At 43.1% G+C, this 20798-nt stretch overlaps 1 protein-coding gene and 1 pseudogene across 2 annotated transcripts in view; both read left to right on the top strand.

The window, feature by feature from the left end:
* Positions 1-20798, top strand: part of KIAA1755 (KIAA1755 ortholog) — a 76072-nt gene that overhangs the window by 52864 nt on the left and 2410 nt on the right. For both annotated transcript variants that reach the window (XM_027867293.1, XM_027867294.1), the window contains 5 exons: positions 567-665; positions 1525-1673; positions 9089-9227; positions 10700-10822; positions 11393-11584. In XM_027867293.1, coding sequence (XP_027723094.1) covers positions 567-665; positions 1525-1673; positions 9089-9227; positions 10700-10822; positions 11393-11584 — 702 coding nt within the window. The remainder of the gene's footprint in view (positions 1-566; positions 666-1524; positions 1674-9088; positions 9228-10699; positions 10823-11392; positions 11585-20798) is intronic.
* On the top strand, positions 6619-7527 carry LOC114046788 (annotated as a pseudogene).

Here is a 20798-nt window from a genome sequence, read left to right on the forward strand (position 1 = left end):
ATGAAGAAGGTTATCATAACTGAGCCTGATATAGCTGCAGACCCTGGCAGGGGGCTTTCAACTTTTTTCAAAAGGTTTTTCATATCCATTATCCCTTTTTAGCCTCAGGACCACAGTGTGCAAGAGAAGTAGGGCAGGAATTGAGATCATATCCATTTTATGAGTCAATAAAAGCATAAGAATGTTGTCAAGCAACTTGGAAAATGGCCCCTAGAACCCAGATTTCCTGATTCTCAAAGCAGAGCTTTGTCTACATTAACACTAAAACCATTCTCAGGCAACATGAGAGAGGTCACGTAACCTCAGTGATGACTTCAGGAGAAGCCCTTATCTGCTTATAAACTTTTCTACTCTCTGCCTTCTTCAGTCAACAAAAATTTATTAAGAGTTTATTGACAATATGTGAGGCTTTATGCCAAGGCCCTGGTGTTACAAAGAAAGGCAAAAACCATCCCTGACCTAAAAGAGCTAACATTTTAATGTAACTCCACCCTCAATTCTCTGCCTTCCCTCTGCCCTCCACACTAAGCACTAATTGCCATCCCCTTGGGATCTCTTTCTTGCAGAGGGTGGACCTCTTCCTGACTGAACTCCGCAAGGTTTCCACACTGCTCCAGGATGCCATCCAGGAGTTTGAGAAGGGCAAGCCCCCCAAAGGAGTACAGGTGAGCACAGGAAACCAAACTAGGGGTGCAAGGAGCAAGTTCCAGCTAGAGTCTCACGGTCAGATTTTGAAATACATAATTATTTATATGGGAGATGGGGCAGGAATTGCTGCCCTTATTTTACAGAGCAGGAAACTGAGTCCCAAAGAGGCAATTAAATATGGCTTGCCCAAGGGCACAAAGCAAGTCAGTGACAGATCTTTGGTCTCCAGTCTCCTATCCCAGTGTCTCCTCCCTTCTGATGTGACAGAAAGGGATCCCCAGGTGTTGCAGGGAGAGTGCATGTTTGGCTGGAGTCTTCCAGATATTGAAGACCTTATAGAATGAGCTGTAGACCAGTGGAGCTAGAGAGAAGGAGTATACTCAGTGAAAACTGATGACTTAACTGCATTTGAAAAGACCCCAGGAGCCACCAAAGTCTGGCCCTGGAAAGCTTAAAGACCCCTTGTGCTATCTGAACACAGCTCTTCTACCAGCTTGAGTTATCCAAGAGGCAAGCAGGTGGCACAGTGGATAAAGCACTGAGCTCAGAATCAGGAAAACGTATCTTCATGAGTTCAAATCTAGCCTCAGTCACTTACTAGCTGTGTGACCTTGGACAAGTCACTTAACCCTGTTTGCCTCAGTTCCTCATCTGTAAAAATGGCAAGTAAATTGCAAACCACTCTAGCGTCCTAGCCAAGAAAACTCCAAATAAAGTCATAAAGAGTCAGACATGACTGAACAATAGTGAGACCAACCAATGTCCCCCCCCAAAAAAAGCCTGGGTGTACCCCTAGAGTCCAAGTCCATTGACTGAGAAAGGTAGTAGGAATGCCAAGCCTGAACTTGACTTTGATACCTCCCCATTTCCCTGCAGGAGGCAGCTCAGAGCATGACCAAATACAAGCAGATGATGGAGACCGTGCTTAGTGATGCCCAGCTGGTGAGTCTGCAGAGAGAAGGGGGAGCCACCTTAGCCAGGCTCAGGAAGGAGGCCTGCAAGCTTGGCCACTCCCAGGAAGTCAGGTATGGCAATCCCTGGGATAGGTGTCTCCTTTCACCTCCAAGTTTAGAGGGGTAGCAGAGGGACCTGGCCCCTCCTTGCTCAAGACCCACTGTCCCTCCTGGGTCCTCTATATAACTTTGTACAACTTGTTGAGTCAGAGATGGCAGAAGAGTATGAAAGTATCATGGCTCAAGACCTCTCTGGGTTTCAATAAAACTTATGAACTGCCTATCAGGGACCACAACTCTCAGCTAGTAAAACCAGTTGGTCTTAATTATATATCCATGGGCCAACATGGCATGATCTAAGCAGTGTTGCCAAAAACTTCAATGCCTAAAAGTGACTTCACTATCCATAAGGGACCTCAACCCACCAACTGTAATGATGTCTAACATGCCACCATAAAACACATAATCATATATTTAGAGTAAAAAGGACCTTTTAATACACAACATAGAAAGCAGAACTGGAAAGGATTCTACAATATAGTATGTCTGATCTCCAATGAACCTTGGGATATAAACATAAATAGAACTGGACTGGACCTTTGACTATAGACCATAAGCCACAGGATGATAGATTTAGAGATGAAAGGGTCCTAAAAATATAGAATGTAGAATGTTAGAGCTCAAAAGGACCTTAAATAGAGAATATTGCAGACCAGAGCTGGAACTGAATGAATGAATTTTTAAAAGTACTTATTAAGCGCTTACTATGTGCCAAGCACTGTAGTTAAGCATAGGGGATACAAAAAGAAGTAGAAGAAGAAGAAGAAGAAGAAGAAGAAAGATCATCATCATCATCATCATCATCATCATCCCTGGCATCCAGTGATTCACACTTGAATTGGAGAAGACAACAACTGTAGTAGAATATAGCTGCAGGGCATATGGAAAGATCCAGAGGTCCTAAGGGTGCAGCTACAGGTCAGATGGCAAGGCATGAGAGTCCTTAGGATGCATAAGGTGTATGCCGCATAAGAATAGCCCACTACCATTGGGACATGGGAAATGGGCCTAAAGACAAGAGTGGAGAGAAGATTCTGAGTTCCTTCTGGCAGGAGTGGGGATGAGGAAGGGGCCAATATCTGGCTAGGAAGAGAAAAGTGGAATAGAATATTGTCAGGAAAATAGGGAAGGAAAAAAAGAGATTCCTCTTGGTTCCATCTTTGTCTGGGGTCCTCCAGGCACCTCCAGACAGGATCTGAGATGGCTGGGGAGGAGGAAGGAGGTCCTGCTTGGTCCCAGCTCTGGCCACCTATAAGACAACTCAGACCATCAATCATGGAACATAGAATTTATCGTAGGATCATAGATTTAAACCTGGAAGAAACCTTAAAAATTATTTAGTCCAACTCTCATTTTATAGATGAGGAAATTGGGTCCCAAAGAGGTATTTATCTCACATCCTACAGGTAGTAAGTGGCATAGCTTATAATTCCAAACTAGGGCCTCTGATTCCAACTCCAGCGTATCATATCGTCCTTCATCAGAACTGGAAGGGACTTAGGGCACAGAAAGTAGAATATCAAAATATCTAAGTTCCTTGAGGATGGAAACTGGCTTTTTTTTATCTTCATATCCCCACAACTGGCCAGTGTCTTGGTCCTAGGAAGTAACAAATAAATGTTTTTTCCCTTTAATTTGTTTAATTTAATGTCAGCAACAAGTAATGTCAGAAATGGAAAGGACCTTAGAACATAGCCTGTCAGAGGTAAGAGGTGCCTTAGAAGTCACTAGGCCTAATTCCCTAATAAACAAGGAAACTGAGGCCCAGAAAGGTTATATATGACTTGCCTAAAGGCACCCAGCTAGTAAACAGCAATGTAAGATTCCAACTCAGATTTTCTGACTCTTTCCATTATGCCATTTTGCATTCATTTATAGGTTCTACCAAGATATTTCAAGCACTAAAGTGTTCTGTGGTCTTTTCATTTTGGGAAATCAAAGTGTTGTATCTCCTGGAGCAAAATGTAAACCTCCATCACTTAACCCCTTAGGACCACTAGTTTCTTGGCAAATTCCATGGGAGAGACGACAGGTAAATTTTGACAGAAGGTAGGGGATAATGAAGTGGGTGGAGAATGACAAGGTTGGGAGCAAAGCCAGGGAGGACTGGTCATCCTTAGGTCTCTGCAGTGGAGAGCCTAGGCAGCAAGAGGAAATGTGAGGGCAGCAGGAGTTTGGGGCTAGAGGGTAAGAGAGTGCCAAAAGTAAGAAGAGGGATACAGAAAGAAGAGTTAGAGAGAGCTGATGACTATCCCTTCCATATTTGCCACTATCCCTGTCACTCCGTCCTGCCAATCAGTACAGAGCAGGGGGCAGAGCCCTGGACTGGGAGTCATGGGCCTTCTATCCTCAGCTTATTCACTGGATTGAATTCCTGACTCCCCTTAAGGTAGAAAGAGCACAGTCAGAAGTCAGAAGACCTGGGATTGAATTTATGAGACCTTGAACAATTAATTCACTTACCATCTCTAGGCCTTGGTTATCTCAAGTAAAATGAGGGACCTAGCTTAGGCAGTCCATATAGTAGGAGAAGCCCTAGAGTTGACTTCCAAGGACATAGGCTTGAAGCAGAGCTCTCCTGCATCTTACCTGGATGACCCTTAGCAAGTGACTTAACCTCCAGGGACCTCAATCCTCTTATTTATAAAATGATAGTGTTAAACTAGGTGAATGGGCTCTAAGGTTTCTTCAAGTTCCTACATTTTATAATCAATGATTAGGTCCAGCTCTGACTACCTGAGTTTGATTGAGGTGTTGCCCTGGGAGTGGGGAAGTTGGATACAGGGAGGTGACCTTCCCCGTACCTGCCTCTCCCTGCCTTCCCTGCCTCAGAAGAAGTCAGTGCTAATGGTCGGGCTTCCCCACACAAAGCAGGCCTTACCCACTCAACCTGGGCAGAAGGAGGGCATTGGCCTTCCCTTCCGGACTTGGTGGTTGGACCCAGAGCGAGCACAGTTACACTACCCATCTTCATCATTAGATGGCACTGCTTCCTCACAAAGCCCCAACTTGTTTGTCTCATGGTGTTGTTACAGCTCCCAAGCCCTTTCCCCCCATCACTCAGACCAGCCCATCTTACCCGCTACGGTCCCCACCCCACTCCCATTCTCTGCCCTGCTGTGTTTGTCCGTTCCTAAAATTCTCGCAGGCAGCCCCTGCACTCAGCGCCTCACATCAGAGATGAGGTTTTATGCCCTTTCCCTTCCTCTTTGTCATTCTTTTAAAAGTGTGGTTGAAAGGGTGATTTGATCATAGAATTTCCAGCTGGAAAGGGACCCTAGAAATTATCTAGTCTGACCTCTTCATTTTATAAATGGGGAAATTGAGGCCCATGGAAGGGACAGGGACTTAGGCAAGGTCACAGCAGAGCGGGGATCATAGGATGGTGGATTAGAGATGTCAGAGACCTCAGAGTCCACCTACTCTGAGGGCTTTTCTTTGTGTCTGGGAGCCTTTTGGAAGTCTGGTAAAACCTATGGACCCCTTCCCAGAATTATCAAATAAATTACAGAGGATCAAAAAGAAAACCCATTCTATCGAAGTATAGTTATTAAATGTGGAGGAAAAAAAATTCCTAGACATTCTCCAACCCCCAGTACTTTGCAAATGAAGAAATTGAAGCCACGGACATTAAGAGACTTGACTAAAGTCACACTGATAATTACTTGTCAGAGGTAGGATTTAAGTGCAGGCCCTAGGTGGCTCAACGGATAGAGGGCCAGACCTGGAGTCAGGAAGGCTCCTCTTCCTGAGTTCAAATCTGGCACCAGACATATATTAGCTACATTACCCTGGGCAAGTCATTTAACCTGTTTGCCTCAATTTCCTCATCTGTAAAATGAGCTGGAGAAGGAAATGGCAAACCACTCTAATGTCTTGGCCAAGAAAACCCCAAATGGGGTCACAGAATCAGACACGACTGAAAAATGACTAAACAACAACAAACAACCTCTGACTCTAAGACTAATTATTCTTTCCGTTGTACTAATTTGCTGTGGTTGCTGCTGCTGCTGAATCATTTTCAGTCACGAGGTACTAAGTACTCTTTGAGATCTAGCGGAGAGAAGATCATTAGTGACGAGGGGAATCACAGAATAATAATAACTCCCACTTCTATGGTGCCTTAAGATTAAAAAAAAATTTTTTTCCTTAATATTAATGATTGCCTTTGAGAGCTGCGGAGGCAGAATGGTATGATGGGCTGAGAGCCAGCCTTAGTATCAGAAAGATCTGGGTTCAAGTCCAGCCTATGACATTCTGACCACAGGCAAATGATTTAATTAAACTCTCAGTGCCCACAGATAATTTTCTAAGATTTTAAGTTGAAGATAAAAGGAACTGCCTTATCACCAGTTCCCCATACCGGTAAAGTTGCAGATATGTTAAAACAAAATTCTTCAAACAAACCCCATTTAACCTAGGGGAAAACTCAGGCTCAATAGCCACACAGCTACTAAGTATCAAGCAAAGATCTAAACCCAGGTCTCATGACTGCTCATCTATTGTTCTTTTCCTATGTACACAGTCTCAGAGGGAAAATGTCATGATGGAGGTAACATTCTTTTTGTTTGTTTTTAGAGGTGGGGGTTGGTGGAGTTGACTTTTTAACATTCTTTTTTTTTATTTTGAGTTCCAAATTCTCTTCCTCTCTCCTGCTCCTCCGCCACTGATTGAGAAGTCAAGGGGCAGCGAGGTGACACAGTGGATAGAGCACCAGCCCTGGAGTTAGGAGGACTTGAGTTCAAATCCAGTCTCAGACACATGATACTCACTAGCTGTGAGACCCTGGGCAAGTCACTTAACCCCAATTGCCTCACCAAAAAAAAAAAAAAGAGAGAGAGAGAGACAGAAGTCAAACAATATGATACCCGTTATACATGTGAATCATATAAAACCTATTTCTGTATTAATCATGTAAAAAAAAAGAAATAAAGCTTCTACTTCCAGTGAGCACCAAATGGCAGATGACGCCGGTGCTGCTGGAGGAGCGGGAGGCCCCGGGGACCCCGAAGTTGGAGGCCAAGGTGGCTTCCGCAGTGGCTTCAGCAGTGGGGACCGAGGTCAAGGCCAGGGCCGTGGCCGTGGGGCCCGGGGAGGAAAGGCCGAAGACAAGGAGTGGGTTCCTGTCACTAAGCGGGGCCAGCTAGTCAAGGACATGAAGATCAAGTCTTTGGAAGAGATCTCTCTTTTCTCCCTTCCTATCAAGGAGTCTGAGATCATAGATTTCTTCCTGGGATATTCATTGAAAGATGAGGTTCTGAAGATCATGCCTGTTCAGAAACAAACTAGAGCTGGACAACGTACCAGGTTCAAGACTTTTGTGGCCATCGGTGACTACAATGGCCATGTTGGCCTGGGTGTCAAGTGCTCCGTGGAAGTGACCACAGCTATTCATGGTGCTATCATTCTGGCCAAGCTGTCCATCGTTCCTGTGAGACGTGGCTACTGCAGGAACAAGACTGGCAAGCCTCACACAGTGCCCTGCAAGGTCACTGGGCGATGTGGATCAGTTCTGGTGCGCCTGATCCCCACCCCTACAGGTACTGGCATCGTCTCAGCTCCTGTGCCTAAGAAGCTCCTGATGATGGCTGGAATTGATGACTGCTACACATCTGCAAGAGGCTGTACTGCCACTCTGGGCAACTTTGCTAAAGCTGCCTTTGATGCCATCTCCAAAACATACAGCTATCTAACCCCAGACCTGTGGAAGGAGACTGTGTTCACTAAGTCTTCCTATCAGGAATTCACCGACCATCTTGTGAAGACTCACACTCGAGTGTCTGTCCAGAGGACCCAGGCAGCTGCCGTGGCAACCACATAGATGATGTTTTTTTATAAACAAATAAATTGAACTATGCCTGCTAACAAAAAAAAAAAGAAAGTGGAAAAAGTGTTCTTTAATCTGCACTTAGAGTTCATCAGTTCTCTTTCTGAAGATGGATGGCATTTTTTTATCACTAGTCCTTAGGAACTGTCCGACCATTGTATTGATCAGAGTAGACAAGCCTACTCACAGTTGATTAACTTTACAATATTGCTGTTACTATGTACAGTGCTCTCCTGGTCCTTTTCATGTCATGTTCATATAAGACTTCTCAGGTTTTTCTGAAACCACTCTGCTCATCATTTCTTAGAACACAACAGTATTCCATCACAATCATATACCACAACTTGTTCAGCCATTCCCCAATTAATGGGCATCCCCTCAACTTTCAATTCTTTGCCACCACAAAAAAAGAGCTGCTATAAATATTTTTGTACATATACATTTTTATTCGATCGCTTTGGGATACAGACCTAGAAATGGTATTGCTGGGTCAAAGGGTATACACAGTTTTATAGCTCTCTGGGCATAGTTCCAAACTGTTAGAATGGTTGGACCAGTTCACATCTTGGAAGTGACATTTGAGGCAGCTAAGTAGCACAGTGTATAGAATGCTGGACCTAGAGTAAGGAAGACCTAAATTCAAATGCAGCCTTAGACATATACTTGTCATCTGACTCTGTCACACAGATAGTCATTTAATCTCAGTCTGCCTCAGTTTCTTCATCTATAAAATGAGAAAATCTATTAAAAAATAATAATAGTGTCTACCCCCCAGGGTTGTAGTGAGGATAAAATGAGACATTTGTAAAGTACTTAGCAAACCTTAAAGCACTAACTATTGTTCTTATTATTATTTGAGTTGATATATAAGGATGGAAAGGAATTCAAAAGACAAAAAGAGGAAACTAATATATTCCAGCTATAAGACAGCATTAGCCAAGGCAGAGGGGCCAACCTGCCTCCAAAAGCCTTAGAACTTTAAATATTAAAACACTACAACAGTGTCTTCTAACTCCAGGTCAAACTAGCAACTATGCAACTACAATGCAAGGCATTTTAGAGAAAGTGTCAGACCAAGTCCTATCCTCAAATTACTTATAATACTGGAAGATAATAGTCTTGAAGCAGTCAGAAAGTATTTATTAAGCACTTCTTATGTGTCAGACATTGTGCTAAGCATTAGAGATACAAAGAGAGACAAAAAACAAAAAACCAATATGCAGCCCCTGCCCTAAAGGAGCTTATATTCTAGTGGGAGAAACAACGTGTTATAGTTACATACAAGACACATACAGAGTGGATGAAAAATAATTTCATAGGTGAAGCAGCTAAGGGAACCAGGAAATACTTCCCTACTACAGAAGGTGGTATAGGTAAGGCTTAGATAAATAGCCAGCAGTGAGGATCTACTACCCTGAGTCTACCCATGCCCTCTTGTGACCAGTTGCACACTTTTACAAGATGGCTAGAGCAGTCCCTGGAGGACACATCCTAGCAGAGATGGAACCTGGGGTCCATTTTGGACTAAATGTACATTGAGGTCCCTTCCCATTCTGAGATTCTGCCCTTCGTTAATCTGTGACTCTTCCTTGGTTCTCAGACACAGTATGGCTCTGGCAATGGCCCTCTACAGTCAAGTGGAAGAAAGGGTACATGTGCTAGTGACTACGTCTAACAAGAGTTTAGACAGATTGGAATCCCTAGTGCAGACAAGTGAACTGGAGTCCGAGTTCCGCCAGGTGAGTGAGTGAAGGGGCCTTGGGCCAATGTCCAGGGGCTCTCTCCCCTAGGAAAGGGCCAAGGACCTAACATACATCTCTCCCACCCATAACATACACCTCTCCCACCTACCTATCACCTCTTAGCCAAGGAGGCAAATTTCACCTCAATATAAAGAAAAATCCCCTAATCAGCAGAGCTGTCATGAGTTCCTCTTTGCTGAAGGTCTTCAGGAGGAGGCTGGTTGATGGTCACCAGGATGTTATAGAGGAGAATCATGGTTAGGTGGAAGTTAGAGCAGATGACCTCTGAGGTCCTTTCCAACTATGGGATTCTAAGACCCCCAAGCATTCACCTGAACTAGGTTAATAATCTAGGTATTCTCTGGAGAGGAGAAGCTCCGCTTCTTCATCTTTGAGAGCTGAGGATATTCTTAGGTCCCCCCCCCAAATCATCTCTACCTCTTGAAGAGGAAGAGAGATTCTCCTTCTTCAGAGAAATAGAAGATAAAGCAGCACATCCCTGCCCCAATGCAGGGGGATGCCCCAGATGACCCTATGAAGCCTCTCTAAGGCCCAAGCTCTAGCTCTGCTGGGTTCTTAGGCTCAGTGACTCAGTCTCTTCAGTCTTAATTAATGCATTCATTCAACAAACATTTGTTAATGGCCTGCTATGCCGATGCTAGTCACTAAAAGAGAGAAAATTTTCTTTCCATTCTCACATAGTTTATAGTCTAGAGGAGAGACAAGAATAGAGTTACCCTTACAACACTGCAGGATGTAATTTTTTTAAAAAAAATTCTTAGAGGAGCAGCTAGGTGGCACAGTGGATAGAGCACCGGCTGTGGAGTCAGGAGGACCTGAGTTCAAATGTGGCCTCAAACACATAACACTCACTAGCTGTGTGACTCTGGACAAAGTCACTTAACCCCAGTTGCCTCACCAAAAAAAAAAAAAATTCTTAAGAGAGTTACAAACAAAGTACTATGTGAGGTCCCAGGGAGAAGCTTGTTATTGGCCAGGGAAATTAGAAAGGCTTCCTGGGGGAGGTGACATTTGAACTCAATAGATGAAGATGGAAGGGAGGACATTCCATGCATAGGGAATGGTGTGGAAGCAAGAGAGCACAGAACATGTTTGGGAGTCAGAGTAAAGAGTAGTTCAATTTTGCTGGATCACACAGTAGGGGGAGTGATATGGAATATAGCTAGAAAAGTAAGAAGGCATCAGAGGATAGATGACCCTGAATGCCAGCTGGAAAAATTTGAACTTTTATCAATAGGTAATACAATACATAATCAATAGGAGCTACCAGAGTTCTTTGAGCAAAAGAGTAACAAAAGAATGGAGGCAGAAAGGAGTTTGGGGAAATCAGATTGACCTACCCTGTGAGTGATTCCTCCCCAAAGGTAAAAGACTCTGGAATTGACTGGAACACAAGGCAGGCATCTCTTCAGCTGCCCACTCATACCTCATTTCATTACCTTCCCCAGATCAGTGACTGGATTGATGGGGAAGGAACTACATGGCTTAAGGCGCTGACACCTTTGGAATGGAGCTTGGAGCGTGTGGAAAAATCCCATGAGCAGTTTGAAGAATTCTTCCAACAGGCCACGGTATGTCTAGTCTAAGGAAGTTTTCATTAAGTGAGGTCAGTGAAATAATAGAGGTTTGTCGATGAGGGAAGGGAGTATTAGAGAGACAGAAATCACTGGTTACCTTAACTCCTGCTGACCGTCAGACCTCTGATGCAGGCATGCCTGAGAGAATAGGGAAGAAGTCAGAAGCGGCTGTCAAGAATTCAGTTGTGCTGGACGTTGTGAAAGAGCTATCATCGCCTGTCCCTCTGGTGTATTCTCTCCCTAAGACTTCAGGCAGTTTAGAGTACAACCCAATGCACAAGGCACACATACAATACGTGGGAACAAATGAACAAATAGAGAGGGAAAGCCAGCGAGGACACCCGATTCCCAGAGCCACAATTCTCTGATACAAAGAGGTCTTGTTCTCTCTTCTTCTAACACAACTAGATCCACAGCCACAGCATATGGATGTGTCCCTTTTTTTTCTAACAAATGCAAAAATGCTCTAGAGCCAGACCTGGGACCTTGCATTCCATGGACGCTTCATAGCCGCCTCTTGAATTTGAGCAGAACTAAGTTAAGATCTCTTCTCTTCTCCTTCAGGCTCACTACAACCGAGGCTTAGAGCTGTCAAAACAAGCGGCCAGATTACAAGGAGCTGACGCCCCAGAGATCGCAGCTTTCACAGCTGCCAAGAGCACCTTCCAGGCCAAGCTGACCCACTTCTACATGGCCATAGAAAGGCAAAGGACAGACCTGGAAACCCTCCTCCATCTCTATCGATTTTGCAACCAGGTAAATATGGTTACTCCTCCCTACTTGGAGACAGAGCTTGAAGTGTGCAGTCTTGTAAAGAGCTTTGAATCTATAGTTGGATGACTGGGTCCTAGGTTTACATTTCTTACCTGGATGACCCTAAGGCAAGTCACTTTCCCTTTGTGAATCTCAGTTTGTGATTATCATTAGAGAGCATTTGTTCAATTATAACGTCAGTATAATAACACTTGCCCTACCTATCCGCCTCATAGGGAGAGTATGAGATAGTAAACTGTAATGTAGATATGAATTATTTTCACTTTCTTTTTTGTCTCTGGTGGACAAGATGATATGACACTCTGCAATGACTTCAGGGTCCTCTCAGCCATGCTGGGATCAACATTGGCCTATATATCATCTAATCCATATATGGTTCTCCAAGTAGCCCATTAGAGAACATGGATTAATAGGAAGAACTTTGGATGTAGAGTCAGAGGACTTGAGATCTAATCTCATATCTACCACTTACCAAGCCATGGAACCTTGGGCAAGGTCTTCTCTCTGGGCCTATTTCCTTAGCTGTAAAATAAAATTGGACTAAATGATGTATAAGATTCTTTCAAGTTCTATAAGTTATGAGGACCCTCCCCTGCACTCTCCCCTCACCACCACAATTTGTTAGAGTATTCTGGGTTTTCTCCCTCCCCTTGGCCAGCATTTAACCAAAAGGGGTATAGATTATAGTAGATAAAGGAGGGAGACCAGTTGTGTGATCTTGGGAAAGTCATGTCCTCCCTTGGCCTCAGTTTTCTATGAGAGGCATAGACTAGATTTTCTCTAAGATCCCTTCTGGTTTGCAACTCTAATGACCCTAAAGATGCTGAGGACATGTGTGTGAGTGTGTGTGTGTGTGTGTGTGTGTGTGTGTGTGTGTGTGTGTGTGCATGAAGTTGGAAGTAGGCTATAAATGAAGAAATTAGTGGATAGTAAAAAGAAAGATCCTCTTATATTCCTCTGGAATCTACTGGTGAGTTCTTGGCCTGGAAGAGGGCATATGATGCTAACAACAAAGAATCCCAGATTTAGAACCAGAAGAGGCCTGATAGAAGTCATCTAGCCCAACCCCCTCAGTTTGCCAGGGACCAAAATGAGACCCAGAAGTTACTTAGCCAAATTTACACAGAATCTTAAGACTTACAGGTAGAAGGACCTTTAAAGATCATCTGTCTTGGAGATGGCAAACAACAGGGCCAAAGCCAGCCGGCTACCTGGTTTTATACAATCCATTAACTAAGAATGACCAGATTTAGTCCATGGGGTATAGTTTGCTGACACCAGAGAGAAGAGACTTGCCCAAGGTCATGTATGTTGTAGCAAGTGATAAAGGAAGGACTTGAATCAAGGTCCTCTGACCCCAAATTCAGTGCTCTTTTGACTCCACCATGTTAGCAATTGACTTCAATGTAATCCTGGTCAAGTCACTTAACTTCTAAGCGCTCTAGTCAACTCTCTTAAGACCATAAGGTATCAGGCATCTAGGTGGCACAGTGAACAGAGCATCAGCTCAGGAGGACCTAAATGCAAATCTGACCTCAGACACTTACTAGCTGCGTGTGACCTTAGGCAGGTCATTTAACCCTGATTGCCTCTAAGGAAAAAAAAAGAAACAAAGACCACAAGGTGTCTACCTGCATTGATAAGTTTTCTCATCCAAGAGTTCTGGATACCAGTAGAACCACACAAGTAGTGCCCATCCCTGTCCCTCTCTTCTGCTTCCTCCCTGAATCTAGGAGGAGAGGGTGGAGGAAGCTGAAGGCCAAAAGAACACAAAGTCCCTTAAAACTGAACATTCTATGGGGAGCGGAGTGTTCAACGGGAAAGACTGATGGCATGTCTGTGAGAGGAAACTCATAGACAACACCCTCAGGATCTGGAGGAGAGTGGGAGGGCATAAGATCATCCGGATCAAGGAATTTTAAGTCAGAAGGGGCCTTAGAGATTATCTAGATCAATCCCCCCATTTTATAGATGAAGAAACTGAATACCAGACAGATGAAGTGATTTGCTCTTCATAATAACAGGAAGAACAGGAAGAACTCTGGACTTGGAGTCACAGGACCTGAGATCTAATCCCACATCTCCTACTTACTAAGCTGGGTGACCTTAGGCCTGTGACCCATAATTTATTTTTACATGTATAGTAAATAGGAAAACAAGGATTCAATCCCAGGTCTTCTTCAATGTTCTTTCCCCAGCCCCATACCACCTGCTCTGAGATAGTGGTGGTTTAACAGGGAGTGTTGCTGTGATTTTTATAAACACCCTTTGGAAGGCTGGTAGATGTGTGGCTGGCCTAGGCAGCCTCATTAGCCAGGGAGAGAGAATGCCAACATCTCCTCACGCACGAGCTCTCAGGGCAGGCTTCCAGGAGGAAGTGGTAGAGGGCTTTGGGCACCGGACAGAAAGGCAATGGTCTGGCACCTAGGAATTACGCAGCTCTGGCAGACATGACAGGCTGGGAAAGAAGGGCGAGAGATGGGAGTGGCAGTGGTGAGTGGCTTGGTGATACAGAAGCCACACCGCCCTAAATAATACTAATATAATCATGCCACAAACTTGGATTGATGTCACCCTTTCCCATCTCTGGGCTCCATGTGCTTCCATGTATATTAAGTCATTTATCTAAAAACAAGTTCCTTTAATCCGTGGAAAGATGGTGCCTCTGGAGAAAATGTTTCTACACTGCACGCTGCCTAACAGCTCTCTGTCGGATACTAAATTAATGGAGGGAAAGATTAGGTTTTTCACAAGCTGCTGAAAATTGGTTACATTCATTGCTATTTGCATCTGTTTTGCAGGAGGAATGAAGCACCCCAGGGTAAGAGCCCCCAGCCAGACCAATGCTCCCTTAGCCCATCTGTTTAGGGCTCAGTGGATATTTTGATGAAGGTCAGGATCAGCCTTCTTAATGAAAACTATCTCAAAAAGTTAGGGTTGTTCCCCAGATATCCTATGCTTTTGCCAATTCACTTCATGAATTAAGCTAAAACCTCAAAATCTATAGCTTCATAACTGGGACTCTAGAGGTCATCTAATTTGACCTCTTCCCCAAAGCGTTGGGGGGGTAATGGGAAAAACCCTGGATTTGGAACCAAGCGACCTCAGTTCTCATTCTGGCACTAAAAAGGCTTATCATCCACATCCCAGATCATCCACTGGGCCTTAGTCAGATAGGGCTAGAGGAAGCATCAGACTGTCTGGGGACTCTTATCCTGGGGTGTTTCCTTAAGGACTGATCACTTCCCTCTGGTCCTCACTGGCAAAATAAAGGGACTGAACTAGATGTTCTGAGCCTTAGATTTTTTCATCTGCAAAATGAGGATAATAATACTTGAATAATACTTGATGACAGGAAAAGCATAGCAAATCCCAGAGCATGCTAGAAATGAGTCATTACTATTATTATGCAGGAATTCCATCTATAGTACCTCTCCAATGATAGGAAGCTCACTGCTTCCTGGGGCAGTCCCCTCCATTGCTGGATAACTATAATTGTTAGGAAATTCTTCCTGTACTGAGCTAGAATAATAAAAGCTGACATTGATATGGAGTTATAAGGTTTGCAAAAGTTGTAACACACTATTTCATATGCTCCTTCCAACCACCCAGTGAGGTAGGTGTTCTAGGTACTACAGATAAGAAGACATTACAGATGAGAAGGAGGTTCAGAGAGAAGGGACTTGCTCATAGTGGCAGGATTTGAACCCAGGTCTTTTGACTCCAAGTACAGTATAGCTTCCATCTACTGCTCTTGGTTCTTGAATTTATTCATGTAGTCAGTCTCTTAGACTTCTTAAGGAGATTAGGTTGTTAGTTAAGTAATAGACAATGCAAGAGTGAGTCATATCAATCAATAGGAAAGATTTTTTAAAGTAACTATCCTGTAGATACGATGACAGTAAGATAGTTCCCTGCCCTCAAGGAGCTGACATATTACTGGCAGAGTCCAACAAACTCTGCAAAAAGTTGGGAATCCCTTTTCTTACCTACTCAGGCTGCCTTTGGGCAGGATGCTAGCAACCACATCCTAAATTACTACAACTCCCTGCATTCCTTTCTCCCTGCGTTCAGCCTCTCCCCTCTCCAAGCTAGCCTTCACAGACTGCTGCACTGTCCTGATCATAAAATAAAATGTAAGCCACTTTGCCTGGTCATCAAGTCCCTTCACAACTTGGCATCTACCTACTTACCAGGATAGATTATCTCTCTCTGTGCTTGTGTCTGACGCATACCCAGGCCATCGTCAGGCGTCTTGACTTTTTTCTTACCACTGGACCTTGATGACTCTGGAAGAGAGAGTGAGGCTGGCGACTTTGTGCAACTCTGCCTCACTTCAATCCAATTGATGCATGAGTCGAGACATCATCCTGTAATATCATAGGTCCTCTTTGAAAATGAAGGACAAACAACAACAACAATAACGCTTTGTTCATGCCATCCCTGGTGTCTGTGGTGGAAATCCTTCCACCCCACACGACATGCTATGTTCCTTCCTTTAAAGCCAAGCTTAGACGCTACCTTCTTCAGGAAGCCTTCCCTTTCTGCCTTGCCCTACGCTGTCCCTCCCCAGCTAAAAGTGAGATTTCCTTCCTCAAATTTCTTTTTCCCCCCCTGTTTATAGAAAAAAATATGCATTTTTATTGTTAGCATACCTATTCTTAAACTGTCAACATTCCTCCCCTTCCCTCCTCCTCTATTCAATAAACTCCAGTAACTCCCTATGGCCTCCAGGAGCAAATACAAAATGCCCTATTTGGGGTTCAGAGCCTTTCATAACCTAGCCCCCTCCTACCTTTCCAGTCATCTTAAACCTTACCCCCCAACACTTACTCTTTAATCCAGTGACACTGGCCTCCTGGCTGTTTCACAAACAAGACATTCCATCTCTCCACTTCAGACATTTTCTCTGGCTGTCCCTCATGCCTGGAACATTCTCCCTCCTCTGCTCTAACTGCTGACCTTCCTGGCTTCCTTTAAGTCCCCACTAAAATCCCTCTTTCTATAGGGATTCTTTATCCCTATATCCCTTCTATATCCTTCTTCTTAATTCCAGTGCCTACCTTCCATTCTCCTGTTTATCCTGTAGATGGCTTGCTTTGCATAGATTTGTTTGCATGTTGCCCACCCCCACTAGATTGTAAGCTCCTTGAGGGCAAGAACTATCTTTTGCCTCTTTTTGTATACAGCTTTTGCAAAGCTGGATTTTTAAGCCCAAATGAAAGACTTTACATTTATTCCTATGAAATTTCATGTATAATTCTAGTGATTGTGACTAAAAAGAGTCATTCCTAGGTTCTGCCACATAGTAATTGGTTAATGTTTGTGGAGTTTAATTGAAATGAAATTAAACTCCTAGAAAACAGCTATTCTGTTCTATGAATAAAATTCCCTTCCAAGCTTTAAGATGAGCATTGCTGAGTGCTGAAACCCATAGGTGCTAAAGCCATGAGTAAATAATGGCCCCTGCCCTCAAGGAGCTTACATCCAGATGGGAAGGTAAGAAAGACACAAGTGGAAAGATAACTAAGGGTACAAAACAGACTCTGTCCAGTGAAAAAGGAGAAGGGTCCAGACAGTAAATGCTAGGACTTAGGCCAGGGACTATCATGGAGCTGGGGTACTAGGGTGGTCAGGAAAGGCTTTACAGAGAAGGAGGCTCGTAGGCTGGGCCTTGAAGGATTCTCTCATTCAACAAACATCAAACCCCTGTGGTATGTTCAAGAGTTACAATGCCTCTGCAGCATGCCCTGGAGATTGCAAAGATGAATTCTAGAACAAAGTCTCCATTCAATAAACGAGTGCAGAACCCTGCGCAGGATGCCAGGGAAGAGACCAGGTTTAGATAAAATGCAGTTTCTTGTCTCTGCCTCAAAGAAACTGCAGCCAGTAGGAGATAGGCACACAAATTACTATATTATCAGGAAGAACAATATGCTAATAAGCTAATATGCTAAATGCCATAAACAAGATACAAACAGAGGAATATGAAGTTCGGAGGAAGGGGAGATCCCTCCTAACTAAGAAGGGAGCCAGAGATCAGGGAAGGCTTCTAAGAGGAGGTAGCATTTGAAGGGAGTATTAAAGGGTGGATAAGGATTCAATGAGGAAAGATCGTGCTCAGGAATTCCTGAGAACCTGGGAGAGGGGGTGAACTGGAAGATGTGTGTATTCCAGGTAGAGAACAGTGTGAACCTTAGACTAGAAGTAGGAATGTGAGAAGAATGTTTGGAGAACACTAAATAGCCTTGTTTGGTTAAAGCGACAGGGAGATGGTGTACAAGGAGAAAGAGGAATGATGGGTAGATAAGATAGCAGAGGAGAGTACATTCCAGGCATGGGAACAAAACGCCAAAGAGGAATGCATGAGGCTGTGTTTGGAAGATTTTCAGGAGGCTGGCAGCATGAGGAGACTTGGGAGATAAGGGCAGAAAAAGAATTTAGGGCCAGATGGCAGAAATCACAATTCTAGAAGTTTGATAATTCTTGTATAAAGCAGGCCTCCACTGATGTCCTTCTCCGAGGCCTACCTCCCACCACCACATCACGAAGTGTTGACCCTCAAAAACTAGCCTGTGGAGCACAAGCTCAGGCAATTCAGGGAATGACCCAATGACAAACCATGAGTCCATCTTCTGAGAACCAACCTAGCTCAGTAACAAAGGGCTCATAATCAAAGCATGGTCCACCAAGGAATGACTCTTTTTAGTCATAGTCACTACAATTATACATGAAATTTCATAGGAATAAATGTAAAGTCTTTCATTTGGGCTTAAAAATCCAGCTGTGCAAACTGAGGAACACATAACTATCTAGTCTAACACATAATCTAACACATAACTATTTGTGTGAATACATATTTAGGGGTAGTCATGGATTACATGTATTAACCAATTTAGATTTTTAAATATATGTACAAAAAGATGGAAGCCAGGGCAGATAACAGAATATGGAAATAATAATAATAACAGCTAGCATTTATATAGTATTATATTATATAGATGAAAACCAGGGCAGATAACAGAAAATGAAAATAATTAATAATAATGACATCTAGCATTTAAATAGTATCATATTATATAGATGAAAGCCAGGGCAGATTACAGAATATGGAAAGAATTAATAATAATAACAGCTAGTATTTATGTAGTGTTATATAGTATTTTAAGGTTTTCAAGGCACCCAATTATCTCTTATCCACAACAATCATGGGAAAAAGGTGCTGTTATTAAATAAAAGAATAGCATGTACTATACAAATGATATCAGAAGTTCTAAATCTCAAAATGAGCTAAGGATGGTGAGAAAAACTAAGGACAAGAAAGTAGTGGGTCATTGTTTGCAGACTGAAGAAAAGAAGAGAAACAAAGAGATGTGACCACTGCTTGGGGTGGACGAGGCAGTGATAACCAGCAACAGCTCAAAGTTAGAGCTGCTCAGTTCTTATTTGGTCAAGGAGAATGACCTTTAGCCTGGGAAAGATGGAACAAAAATGGCTAATAGTATTTTAATACCTAAGATAAGTAAAGAAATACTGTAGGAAGAGATGCCCTTGATGACTTCAAGTCACCTAAAAGAATTAGCAGGTGTGATTGCTGAGCCATCGTCACTGACGTCTGGATGGTTATGGAAAATGAAAGATGAAGATCTGGACAGAGAGGACGCTGACCAGATTTTTTTAAGGGGGATGGGGAAAGTAGAGTTTGCATATTCTAGTCTAGTGAGCTTGACTTCTATTCCTGGCAGAATGTTAGACTACAGTAGTAGAGGGATGGCGAGTGAACTTCTAGAAAAGGAAACAGTGATGGTTTCATATTAGTACTTTCACTCCTGCCTCTTCCAAGAAGTCAAGTTGTGTTCAATATATATATACATATATATATGTATATGTATATATATGTATATATATGCATGTATATATGTATATGTGTGGGTGTGTACATATATGTGTATATATGTATGCATACACACACACTTACCTATATACATATTGTATGCCACCAATAGAATATAAGTTCCTTGAGGGGAGGGACTAGTTATTTTGCTTTGTTTGGACTTTTTTTCTTTATGCCTCTAGCATCTAACATAGTACTTGGCACACAGAATATGCCTAATAAATGCTTGTTGAATTAAGGCCAGTTCATATCAGGTTAACTTTATTTCCTTTTATTTCCTTCTTTATAGGGTTACTAAACTGGCAGATCATAAGAATGTCACATATTAGCCTAGATTTTCACTAAGCCTTTGATAAAGCCTCTCATCTTTATCTTTTCTAAAACATGCAGAGATGTAGGTTAGACAATATTACACTTAGATGGATTTAGAGTTGGTTGAATGGCCAGACCCAGAGTGGGCCATTAATGGTTCAATGTCAGCTTGGAAGGAGGTTTCCAGTGGGCTTGACCTTATGCTACTTAACCTTTTTCAAAAGTTATAAATGGTGTCCTTACAAAATTCTCAGGTGATGCCAAGCTGGGAGGGACAGTTCACACAATGAATGACAGAGGAAGCATCCAAAAAGATCTTGACAAGCTAGAACATTGGTTGGGCTGAATCAAATAAGGTGAAATGTAATAGAGATAAATGCAACATCTCACATTTGGGTTCAATAAACTGCCAGAGAAGGAGAAGGAGCTAACTGCTCCTTAACAACATTTTGTCTGAAAAAAATTTGGAGGTTTTATAATGAACTACTAGTTTCACATGTGTCAGCATTGAGATATGGCTGCCAAAAAGGTTAATCTGAGCTTGGGCTTCAAGAAGAGGAGAGATTCCCAAAATAGGAAGGTGATGGTTGTCAACACATGCCTGGAGAGTTGGGTCTGTTCCAGGCACCACATTTTAGGAAGAACGTTGATAGACTTCAGAGAGTCTAGTAAGAAGACGGCCAGGATGGTAGAAGGCCTCAAGTCTATGCTATATGAGAAGATGTTTACTCTAGAGAAGAGGAGCCCCAGGAGTGTGGGGCGGGGTAGGGTATGATGGAGAAAGGATAGCTGTGGGGGCAGGTAGATGGCGCAGTGGATAGAGCTCCAGGCTTAGAGTCAGGAGGACCTGAGTTTCAAATCGGTCTCAGACACTTGACACTTACTAGCTGTGTGACCCTGGGCAAGTCACTTAACCCCGTTTGCCTCACCAAAAAGAAAAAAAAAAAAGATAGTTGTCTTTAAGCATTTTATAGGATCATTGGGCAGCTA

The sequence above is a fragment of the Vombatus ursinus genome, unplaced genomic scaffold (assembly GCF_900497805.2).
Source record: "Vombatus ursinus unplaced genomic scaffold, bare-nosed wombat genome assembly UNPS02014785.1, whole genome shotgun sequence".
Lineage (NCBI taxonomy): Eukaryota > Metazoa > Chordata > Mammalia > Diprotodontia > Vombatidae > Vombatus > Vombatus ursinus.